Below are 12,772 nucleotides of genomic sequence, written 5' to 3' on the forward strand. Positions count from 1 at the left end.
ACTTAGGAAGGAGAAAAATAATCATTACCTTAATAATAACAATTTAAATAGATTTATTCAACTGAAACAATAACATTACAGCATATGTTATTTGCTTAAACAAACATCCATATTTGTTAACTAATTTGGCTAAACAAAATATATATATTTTAAGAAACTTAGACTGTCAGCCCAGCCTACACATTAAAAACTTAAATACTGTCCTCTGTAGCTCACTCGTCATCTTCATCTTCTTTGTTCATAATCTGGAAAAGAAAAACAAGCTTTCCTGCTTTATCGGGTCCCAAACGATTTCTCAATTTAGAATGAATGAGTCCAAAGGAAGAGAATATTCTTTCAATGCCTGCAGAAGAAGCTACTGCTGTTAAAAGTGAAATCATTACTTGAACAGTCACTAAATCCAAGTGCTTAAGTGACTTCCACCAGTTCACTGGTGTGACTTTCTTTAAAATATCTTCAGCAAACATATATTTCTTGAATGGTTCCCCCTTAGCTTTGAAGTTTATTATAGTTGGCATTACAGATGGATGATTGCTGGATACCCATGTCATAGCTAACTCCTCTTCCTCAGCACTTAAGTTTTGACCCTGGTACTGGATATTGACAATATTTGCCAAAAAATGAGCTGGAGACAGTACTTGTCCCATTCGTTTTTTAATGCTTGTAATTTAATTCTGTCCATGTGTAGTTCTGTTTTTAAGTGTTCACTCAGTTCCTTCCAAATTTCAACAGCATCAGCAATAAAACAGCTATTTTTCTGTATTTTGTTTAAAGATTCAGAGATGGGTTTCAGGATGCTCAGCATATGTTCAACATTTCTCTTAAGCCCAATGCTGAGGATTTTGGCCGTGACAGTGCCATCTATTTTATCTCGATTTTGTTCACAAACTGTCATCAGAATAGGCCAGTTCTTGATATACTGCTCAAAACAGTCCACCACAGAGTTCCATCTAACATCTTGTGGGAGCGTTAGCTTGGTTCCACCCATCCTTTTCAGAGCTGCTGCAGCAAAGTGATTGTTACGGAAGTATTTAGCAATTTCAACAACATTAGTCTTTATTTCTGGAACACTTAAGTCTTTGGCTAAGAGGTGCAGCAAATGAGCACTGCAACCATATGTTATTAGCTTTGTATTCCCTTCCTGCTCTTCTAAATTTCTTCTCATCTTGGATACATTTGCAGCATTGTCTGTGACCAAACTGCGTACTAGACATTTGAATTTTTGTTCACATGTTATTATAGCTTTTACTGCCACTTCTTGTAAGTATTCTGCTGTGTGTGCATTTCCTGACATATCAATTGTTTGTGCAAGGAAGACTTTCCCTTCTTCTGTTGTTATACAAGCACATACAATAGGATCATTGTGGACATTACTCCACCCATCAGTACTTAGGTTAACAATTCTACCCTCCAGAGCTGTTGCACATTGCTCCATTTCTCTGTCATACACTTTATCCAGCAGTTTCCCTGCAACATCTGCTCTGCTGGGTGGACTGTATCCTGGTCTCAGTGACTGAACCATATTAATGAAATGTGGGTTCTCAGTCAGACGGAAAGAAGAGTTCGTTGCATAAACAAACTGGGCAATTTATTCATCAATTAACTCTTTTTCTAATCTGCTAGTTTTTATCACAAACTTATCTATGGTGGTTCCAGGAGGGAAGGATTTTTTCTTTCTTTTAGGTGATAGTGATATGTGGCTGTGGGTGTCTGATGATGATGCTAATGAAGCACTATCCTGGATGGATAACTCTGAAACTGTAGAACAGGAGGATGGTGATCTTGAAGGTGGATAGTTTCCAGAATCCATGAATTCCCCTAAACAAAAAAGTCAATGCTGTTATTTTATTGTTTATACAATTTCTGCTTATTGTACACAGCACTGCCCCAAAAGGAATATTTGCTTTTCTTCATAACTGTACCAAATGACAGTAACATGCAGTAATAATAAGAAATATAATTTTGCTCAAACATGACAGTTCAAGGCAGTCTTTAGAAATATTATATGATTCAATAAAAATGTTTACCAACCTGAAGATCCTGCCTGTTCAAATGTGTTTCTTTGGTCATCTTCATCACAGCACTTCTCATGATGTTGCCTCATTCGGGCCACCAGGCCTTGCATTTCTTTGTTGCAGTGTTTGCATTTTGCACGCATGCCTGCCTTACCGATAGGTAAAGGAACTTCATTAAAATATTGCCAAACTGGGTCTCTTTTACGGCCTGCTGCCATTATAGGTTTTTTCCTCCAAGGAAAGAATGTGATAAACCTCAGGTCATACACACAAAAAGATCCAAAGACTTGTCTGTCTGTGGCTATGCAGTATTGTGCTCAGAAAGTTTCACTTTCATTTTGTACTGCTTGTCTGCTTGCCCCTCCCTCCTCACACTTAGTTTCACTTTCTTCTTGTGCAGATCTATTCCACTCCAAACAATCAGAAAAATATTGTTTCTATTCTATTTCACTGAACTTCTTGAAACTTAGCACTGAAGGGGTTGATTCTGTATTCATAGGTTTGTAGAACAATAGGATTAAGGACTTTTTCTCAACTCTGTTCATGTCATAACATTTTTGCTGTGGAGAAGAGGCATGTGTTCTCTGCTGAGACAAATTCAGTTTTGAGAACTGCAAAAGTAAACCAAGCATCTGTGATAATATCTTGTAGGCAGAGAAACTGCCCAATAATCTTACAAAAACCTCTAAAAGAGCATGACATTGTGAATGGATTAATGGAATTTATTTACCAAAAAAATTAAACATATACAGCCTTATTCTACATAATTAAAAAACTAATCTTTATTTCATGATGGAATAACCTTTGGATGGTAATATATTTTCCTCAAAAAGCATTTTATTTTTAAAAAATCCGATTTAAATAAAAAAATCTGATTTTTTTGATTTTTTTTAAAAAATCATTGATTTTTATCCACCCTGATTAAAAACGAATAAAGGCCCTTTGCGACGCTCTGCTTCCCCTTCCTCTCCCCCCCCCCCTTAGGGAAACAGAAGTGAAGCCTGGGCGGGTGGGCAGCCATAATGCCCCAAATAATGAATTAATATGCCCACTCCCACTGCCAGACATGCAGCAGGCGGGGAGGGGGAGTGGGCCATAATGCCCCCAAATGAATCAATGCCAACACAAGCAACGGCGCGAGCAGCACTCTAACACTGCCGTAGCTCCTCCATCTCCATAACAGAAGAACTGAATTTCTTAGAAGTGGCTGGCTAGCCTGGTGGCTGGAGAGGCTACAATTGACCTCCTCTCTTCCTTGTTCTCATTGGGTGTCCAGGAAGCAGAGCCGAACCACCCAATCATGTGCCTGCCTTTCCTTTCTTTATCATGTGGGGTGCCGCCAGCCAATGGATGGGGAAGGAGGAGGAGCTGACAAGGGGAAAGGGTGGGGATGGGGAGGAGGGAGGGGAGGAGGGCAAGGAAATACGGCGCGCTCGAATGAAAATGGAGGAATTTTTTTTAAAAAAAATCAAATAATTCAAATTGAAGGAGCTGCGGCAGGCGCTGGGTGGGGGGAGGCACGTGACATGTCTCTGGAAGGGGCCCCCAGAGGCCAGGGCCCCTAGACAGCTGCCTCCCCTTGCCCGATCATAGTTACGCCCCTGCTTCCCAACAAGTTTCTGCATGCTGCTTTCTCCTACCAAAGTGTGGCCACCTGAGGAGCACAGAGACCAACACTGCTAAGAGTAAGATGAGAGGCTTTGGCAGTGGTATGGGGAAGCCATTTGACATTACAATCTGTTCCCTGGCATGCTAGTACAATGACAGAAGGATCACAGTTGGAAGGATCACAGAAGGAATCTCTTTATGCTTACAGTGTTTGTCTCGGCTCCAGGCTCATGGATGCATTGTCAGGACACTGTGCAAGTCCCTCCTTATTTTACCTCTGAAGAGCGCTAAACTCTCAGCTAAGAATTCAGCCTGCTACCCAAATGTGAATTACACAGGTCTTTATTATAGGGTTGATGAAAAATAATCCTCAAGCTGGCTTCATACACATATCTGTCACCTCCAGTGACTGCTGGTGGTGTCTGCCTTATGTTTCTTTTTAGATTGTGAGCCCTTTGGGGACAGGGATCCATCTTATTTATTTATTGTTTCTTTGTATAAACCACCCTGAGCCATTTTTGGAAGGGCAGTATAGAAACTGAATTAATAATAATAATAATAATAATAATAATAATACCCCAGTGAGGCACTACCTTGGCATGGTTGTGGGGCTTGCGTGCTCTGAGGAAGGTGAGAGCTATGCCAGAGGTCCAACCATACTGGACAGGTCTCACCAGAGGAGCCAGACAAAGAGTGCCTCTCCCATCAACAATATGGTGAGACGTAACTTTAATAAATCTATACAGGATCGGTCGTCGCCCGGGTCAACAAGGACCGCGCCAGGTGCCGGAGTCCCTGGATATCTGGTGGCAAGTGGGCAACAGGACTCAGGGCCTTCAGTTGAGCAACCAGGGCTGAAGACAGCAAAGTTACTGGAAGAAACGTCGCTTAACCGAAAAAATATATGAAAAATGCCAACAAGGAAATAATGATCTGCTATTACAAGTCTAGTCCAACTAGAAGAGGTTATTTAAAAAGAATGTACCAAATTTGGAAAGAGAAGCATCCAGATACAGAAATCACAGAACGAAGGCTAGCAGACCAGAGAAGATTCATAATAAGAAATAAAGTATTCACAGGAGTTGAGCTGGAAGAACTGCAAAGAGCAACACAGGCTCAAGATATGGAAGAAGAATTACCACCAACTGAAGCAGCTGCTCTGGAGCAGGTGGAGGAGGTGTTGGAAATAGAGGATACCACTGTTGCTGAACTGTTTCAAAATCAAAACCAGGCAACCTCCCCTTTGCCTTCACCTCAAAAACCCAAATGTCGTTTAACAGAAAAGCAACAAGAACTAAAGCAAAAAACAACTGAGCACATGAACCAAGCAACCACCAGGGTTCGACTTCCAGCTCTAAAAACAGTTGCCAAAAAACAACTTGCTCAGGCATTAAAATATGTCAATGTTGCACTTGCAGAAATAACAACCAATAATTTGCAAGAAACAAACCAACTAATGTATAGTGCAGCAACAATAACAACACAAGAGCTCAGATATAAGATCAATGGACCTGTAAAAAAAGCAGTACATCACCTAAATGGAAGATTAGATTGGAAAATAAAATCTCCAGGCTTAGATCAGATGCTAGTAAATTGAAAGATATGAAAGACAAGAAGCTGAAGAATGAAAACACCAAACAGTATCTGATCCAAAAATACCATCTAGATTCAAGGAAAATTAGAGAAGTCCTGGAAATAATAAAGCAGCAAATAACAGCAGTGTCAAAGAAGATTAGCAGATATGAAGCCAGAATTACACAACACAGGCAGAATCTCCAATTCCAGTAGAATCAGAGACGTTTCTACCAAAGCATAGAAGGAGAAACGGCAAGAAAAGTAGAAACACCAAATAAAGAAGAAACGGTGCAATTCTGGGGGAAATTATGGGACAATCCAATAGATTATAATAAAAAAAGCAGGCTGGATGAAAGAGGTCAAAAAATGTAACCAACAAATGCAAGATCTAATAATAACACCAGAATTAATAAGTGAAAGAGCAAAAAAAATTAAAAATTGGACTGCTCCAGGCGACGATGAACTGCATGGCTTTCGGCTTAAACACCTAACAAGCCTTCATAAACAACTATCAAAACAGTTCAATCACATTTTGCAAGGAGGTGATATTGAACAATGGCTAACAACTGGGAAAACTCATCTCATCATGAAAGACCCAGCAAAAGGCGCAGTTCCAAGTAATTATAGACCGATAACCTGCCTGCCAACCATGTTCAAATTATTAACTGGAATAATAGCAGATGAAGTGATGCAACACTTATTAACTAACAAACTGCTTCCAGTTGAACAGAAAGGAAATTGCCCGAACACCAGAGGAACAAAAGACCAGCTGCTGATTGACAAAATGATTTTAGAAAATTGCAAGAGAAGAAAAACCAATCAAAGTGTTGCATGGATTGACTACAAGAAAGCTTTCGATTCATTGCCTCACACATGGATACTAAAATGTTTAGAAACAACTGGTGTCAGCAAAAACATTGAGATATTTATTTAAAAAAGCAATGAGCATGTGGAGTACACAGTTAATCATTGGCGAGACACTTGGACAGGTTAGCATTAGAAGAGGCATTTTCCAAGGGGACTCACTATCTCCTCTGTTGTTTGTAATCGCCATGACCCCACTTTCACAAATACTAAACAATACAAGCCTTGGATACCAAACATCTAAAACATCAAGTAAAATCAACCATCTGCTGTACATGGAAGATCTGAAGTTGTATGGAAAGTCCCAGTTAGAAATCAAATCACTGCTAAACACCGCCTCCCTAGGATCAGGACTGGATCCACTGCAAGAAAGGACTGGAACCACTGCAACACAGTGCCTCTGATTCCCATACTCGAGAGGCGGCCCAGGAGGATACCATGGTCGATGGTATCGAATGCCGCCGAGAGGTTCAGCAGAACCAACAGGGACGCACTCCCCCTGTCTAGTTCCCGGCGTAGGTCATCCACTAGAGCGACCAAGGCAGTCTCAGTCCCATACCCGGGGCAGAAGCCAGATTGAAAAGGGTCCAGATAATCCGTATCATCCAAGTCCCTCTGCAGCTGGGACGCCACCACACACTCCATCACCTTGCCCAAAAAGGGAAGGTTAGACACAGGTCTATAGTTGTCTAGGTTGGAGGGATCAAGGGAGGGCTTTTTTAATAGTGGTCTTACCACCGCCTCCTTGAGGCACGATGGCATCCTGCCCTCCCTTAATGAAGCATTAATGATCACCTCCATCCATCTGCCTGTCCCCTCCCTGGCAGCTTTTATTAGCCAGGAAGGGCAAGGGTCAAGAGCGCACGAAGTTGCCCGCACACTTCCCAGGATCTTGTCCACATCCTCAGGCCACACCAACTGAAAAGAATCCAACACAACGGGACCAGATGGTACCAAAGGCACGTCTGCCAGAACTGCCAAAACTCTGGAGTCCAGGTCAGCACGGATGCAAGTGACTTTATCTGCAAAGTGACAGGCAAACCGATCACAAAGAGCTGTAGATGACTCCTCCCCCATTGTCTGGGGGGATGTGTGGAGCAAAGTTTTCACCACACGAAACAGCTCTGTTTGTCTGCACTGAGCAGACACAATGGAGGCGGAGAAAAAGCATTTCTTCGCCGCCCCCACCGCCACGGCGTAGTCCCTAAAATGGGTTCTAGCCCGTGTTCGGTCAGATTCGTGACAACTCTTCCTTCAGCGTCACTCCAGCCATCGCCCGAGTTGCTTCATCGCCCTAAGCTCCGAGGAAAACCAAGGAGCAGAACGGGCTCCACCAAGCCGGAGAGGGCATTTAGGAGCAACCGTGTCAACAGCCCGGGCCATCTCTCCATTCCAGAGATCAACCAAGGCCTCAACAGGGTCACCAGCTCTGGACACTGGAAACTCCCCGAGGGCCATCTGAAATCCAAGCGGATCCATAAGCCTCTGGGGGTGGGCCATCTTAATCGGCCCACCACCCCTGCAGAGGGCAGACGGAGCAGTCAAACTAAACCCCACCAGGTGATGATCTGTCCATGACAAGGGAATGGTCTCAAATTCCCCCACCTCCAGATCATTTATTTCCCGGTCGGCAAAAACCAGATCCAGAGTGTGTCCTGCCACGTGGGTAGGGCCGATACCAATTGAGACAGGCCCATGGTTGCCATGGAGGCCATGAAATCCTGAGCCGCACCCACTAGGGGGGCCTCAGCGTGGACATTGAAATCCCCCAAAACAATAAGCCTGGGGGAACCCAAGGCCACCTCCGAGACCACCCCCGCCAGCTCAGGTAGGGAGACTGCAGTGCAGCGGGGTGGTTGGTACACCAGCAGAATCCCCAGCCTATCTCGGAGGCCCACCCTCAAGGACAAACACTCGAAATTCTGAGATTGCCTGACCGGGCACCTGGAAACGGGGAGAGTCTCTCGAAAGATGACTGCAACGCCTCCTCCCCGACCCTCGAGGCGGGGCTGCTGCACGATCTGGAAACCTGGAGGACAAAGCTGAGAGAGACCAACCCCGCCCAGCGCATCCAACCAGGTCTCCGTCACACATACCAGGTCAGCACGCTCATCCACAATCAGATCGTGCATGAGAGATGTTTTTGTGTTAACTGACCTGGCATTCAGCAGCAGCACCCTAATCCTCGAGGGAGTGTTCTCAGAGCTCCCTAGGGTCAGAGGGTTGGGAGAAGGGCCGGAAAAAGGAACAGGCCTCAATTGCCTGGACCGATTTCCCCTGTAACGGCTTGCCCAACTCCCACCGCCATACCTCCCTCTGCCCACTACCCATGATATTGCCACCCCCACTCCAGACCCACTTTTTTGCTCTCCCAGACACATCTCCCCAGACTAACCCACCACGGCCTCTTGGCTTAATAAAAACCAGAACCAGTCTTATGTAAACTCCTGCTAGCTTCTTGATTAAGGGAAGACGGATCTTCAGGCAGAAGGAGAGAGATCTTCTGGGCCCCCAGGCAGCTCGCCCCACAGCTGAGAGCCACAAGGACGAGAGCCCTTGGGCCAGCCTGCCCTATATAGTGGCAGAAGCCCCAGCTCAGCAACAGCCCAGGAGATGTTACACACCTGGAGAAGAGGTGGGGCAGAAGCAAAAGACAGTCAGTGCCCCACCCAAGCTGTTCCCTTCTTCCTTCTTCCATTTATTGGAAGAACCATTTATTCTGCCCATTCTCCTGTGATTGTAACAGTTGCAGGATGGCCAAAAAAGAAAAAAAAATTCAGAAGCTTTGCCTAACATGATGGATATGCAGCAATGGAGAAAGCTTCACCTGCAGAATTTCTGCTTATTTTGCAGCATTTAAAGGCACAAGAGCTCTGGCAAGAAAAAATATGGTTGACAATTTGGGGGGTGCTGCAGTCTACTCACAATCACTGCAAACTAGCACGAGAGTGGTGTATGGATTATGGATGTGCCGAAATGCGATTCGGCATCCAAATCGCAAGCAGGTCCATACCTGCCCGTCCTCCAATCACTGCCATTGCCGTAATCCCAGCACTCCCCTCAGCTATGCCCATATGCCAGCAAGGCATCTCCCAGCTGCCCCTGAATGGCACTGGCACGCAGGGGCAGCTGGGAGACACCCCATTGGTGCATGGGCATAGCTGTGGGGAGCGCTGGGATTAGAGCAATGGCAGCGACTGAAGGAGGAGCAGGTATGGACCTGCTCTCCTCTGCTTTAAAGGGGCTGTGTAAACCCTCATTTTAAAAGGATGTGCCTGCAATTCGGACGCCAAATCACCTGTTGAGCACATCCCTATTATGGATATGTAGGCAGCTATAAACTGCAGGGATATTCCCCAGCCTCTTCACTCTTGGAATTTTGTCAGATGTCAAACAGCAAATGCTGTGATGCTAAGTATAAAAATCATCTCAAAATTCCAGCAATAGTTGTCAAAATAAAGACATTTATTTCCAACTACCAGATACCATTAAAAAAACAAATACTATTGCATATGTCAACTGTGTATTAACATTTAATATCAAACTGCTGTCATTAAATGCCAAACGACTGTAGTTGTCAACCAGTGAAAGCTTTTTAAGAAATGTTCAAGTCAGATATCACATACTGAAATCAATTGTCAATGTATACAACATTCTAAAATATCAATTACATCGAATATCAGCCAAATGTTTAGGAAATATTTTTCTTCCAAATATTTTACATCTTCCCACAACCCTTTCAATCTTCTAATCTCTTGCATTAATGTTCATTCTTGAAAGGAAGAATCAAGTGGGGGATTTTCTGTTGCATGAGAAGCTAAGAACTAGCTTCCTGGATTTAGCAAGAATCTAGTGCAGAGGTGCCCTCCCTGAGACTCTCCAACCATGGGAATAGCAAGGTTGGAGTGTACTGTGGGACAGAAAGTGAAAATGGACTCCTCTCTCTCCACTTCTTCTACAGAGGGGTGCAAGGGAGAGAACAAAAAACAATTGATCAGGTAGCAGGGACCCCCTTTCCCCAGGAGCCTTGGGATATCTGTACCACCCAGCTCCAACTGTTGTTAGACTACAACTCCCATCACCCACGGCACATATTTTGATTGGAGATGATGGGAATTGTAGTCCAACAACAGCTGGAGAGTCTCAGATTGGCCACCATGTGCCATAGTGTAACCCGCTCACCTTGATGTTCTTTCTCCATCCGTGCAACAAATGAGGAGCACAACCCTATCTAGTTCACTCACAATTATGTACCATGACCATCCAACATGTACTCTTGTTTCACATTAACAGCTGCCAGTCTGTGAAGACAATACTGAGCTAGATGGACCAATGGTCTGACTCAGTATATGGCAGCTTCCTATGTCCCTATAACTCCCAGCAGCAGCTTTATCAGGAACAAGACATAAGCAGTAGCTTCTGGGAATGGACTAGCCTGTTTTCAAGAGTAGCCAGCCAGAGATCTGAGAATGTACAAGGAGGACATCAAGGCAAAGACCTTCCCTTTATTTGTCTTCCACATCTAGAAATCAGAGGTGTGATGATCAGACATCAGCCAACATTCAGACTAATGCTGCACTTGCACAAGGATGTTGCACTGGCCAGATGTGCTAAGTCAGGAGCCTGTAACTAGTGTTGTGTTTGCACAATAAAGTGGCACACCTCCTGCTGTGATAGCTCTTCCTAGTACGCCTTGCAGGGTACTTTTGTACAAGAGCGCAACTTCGTGTTCCCACAAATTCATGCAGCTATGCAACTGTCTTACATTAGCGCAATTTTGCTGCGCAAGCACAGCATTAGTCTAAAGACTAATCACTATATATAAATTATTGATCTACTTTCAATATAATTTATAGTCACATATTTAGTGTGGGGGGGTTGTTTTTGGTTATATTATCAGGATCTGTTGTTTTGTTTTTATGTACTACATTTCAGATCCTTCATGTTGTTTGAAAATAGCCCAACAGAGTGGTGGACAATACCGTTGCCTCTTACCTGACTTGAATGTATTACGGCACGAACTTGAAGATGCCCTGAGGGGCTGGATGCCTCCCAGCTCCTGTCCCAGATGAGGTTATTGGGCCTCCGTGCCCAGTAGCAGATAGTGACCCTGGTGGGGTGGCTCTGATCCACTGTGGTCCTTGGCTTCCTTGACTGACAGGAGACTACCTGGGAAACAGTCCATGTTCTCAGGCAGTGGGAATGGGGAAAAGGCAGGCAGAGCTCCATAGTTTAATAACCCCACACCAGTCTGCTCTAGGCTGGCATGACTAAAGGTGGGTGTGAGGGGTAGCAGTTGAGGAGGGTAAATCTGCCACTCCACAGGGTGGTACAAGAGTGAGCACGTTGTTCCCAGGAAGGGCACTTGGTCTGGCTTCTCCGTGGTGATTGAAACACCAAAATCTCGAGGTTGATGGCAAGCGATATTGGTGGCTTGGGTGCCCTCTGGTGTGGATGCCAGGACCAAGATGGTTGGGGGTGCCATAGGGTTCATCAGGCTGTGAAACTTCTCATAATGGGATGATGGGACCCTCAGGGATGTGGACCTAAAAAGGAAAGAAAGACTACAGTGGATTCACATAATCACTTGTCCTACGACCTCATGGAGGAGCTCCACAATTTATTCATTCATTATTATTATTATTATTATTATTTATTTATTTAATAATAAATAAGAGGAGAGCTAGTCTTGTGGTAGCAAGCATGACTTGTCCCCTTAGCTAAGCAGGGTCTGCCCTGGTTGCATATGAGTGGGAGACTTGATGTGTGAGCACGTCAGATATTTCCCTCAGGGATGGAGCCGCTCTGGGAAGTGCATCTAGGTTTCAAGTTCCCTCCCTTGCTTCTCCAAGACAGGGCTGAGAGAGATTCCTGCCCGCAACCTTCGAGAAGCCACTGCCAGTCTGTGAAGACAATACTGAGCTAGATAGACCTATGGTCTGACACAGAATATGGCAGCTTCCTATGTTCCTAATACATTTATATACCACCCCAAACGCAAGTTCTCTGGGCAGTTTACAGGACAATAAAAACAGCCGATAAAAGATTAAAACATTTCAACAATTAAAATTAAAAAGTTAAAACTATTAAAACACTATTAAAACAGTATCTAATTAATGACTGCAGTTGTCACATCTGACTCCAGGTTTTCTCAGACATCCATCTTTATTCATCTAGGAAGACCCACATCTACATTTATTTATTTATTGCTGTTAATAAATATGGTCCTGAGTAGCCATCAAAAGAGCTGGTCATAGCCCTAACTAGACCTCTCCAGATGATCTCAATAGGCAGGACAAAGGCTCATGACAAAGGAGGCACTCTCTTAAATGCCCTGGATCCTACCCATTCAGGGCTTTATAGATACTAACCAGCCCTTTGCATTTTGCTCGGAAATACGGCTAAGCTTGTGTTTAATTATTATTTGCTGTTATTTATTGCTACTGTCTTTTCAGCACCCGGCAAAACCCTTTTTATTCTCCCAGCCATTTCAATGGTCTTAAAATTAGCTGTCTTTTAAGTGCTGTGTTGTTGCTCTTTTGTTGTATTCTACAATATTGTTTTATAGTTTGCTGTTTTCTGCAAATTTTGTTGAAAGGTGGTACATAAATTAAATAAGTAAATATTACATCTTGGATCATGGGCTCTGGAGAGAAGTTAGATGTGATCCAAACACATATCCAAGTTTGAGTGCCATCTCTCAATAACTG

The 12,772-nt window shown here is 43.9% G+C and overlaps 1 protein-coding gene across 7 annotated transcripts in view; it reads right to left on the reverse strand.

Moving 5' to 3' along the window:
* LOC128346597 (E3 ubiquitin-protein ligase RNF220-like) overlaps positions 1–12,772 on the reverse strand; it is a 128,247-nt gene that overhangs the window by 104,327 nt on the left and 11,148 nt on the right. For 6 of the 7 annotated variants that reach the window (XM_053300051.1, XM_053300044.1, XM_053300047.1 and 3 more), the window contains one exon: positions 11,058–11,608. In XM_053300051.1, coding sequence (XP_053156026.1) covers positions 11,058–11,291 — 234 coding nt within the window. In that variant the 5' untranslated portion in view covers positions 11,292–11,608. Of the gene's footprint in view, positions 1–11,057; positions 11,609–12,772 lie in introns of those variants that run through there. The other variant, XM_053300052.1, reaches the window with a different exon arrangement.

The sequence above is a fragment of the Hemicordylus capensis genome, chromosome 2, assembly GCF_027244095.1.
Source record: "Hemicordylus capensis ecotype Gifberg chromosome 2, rHemCap1.1.pri, whole genome shotgun sequence".
In the NCBI taxonomy this organism is placed as follows: Eukaryota; Metazoa; Chordata; class Lepidosauria; order Squamata; family Cordylidae; genus Hemicordylus; species Hemicordylus capensis.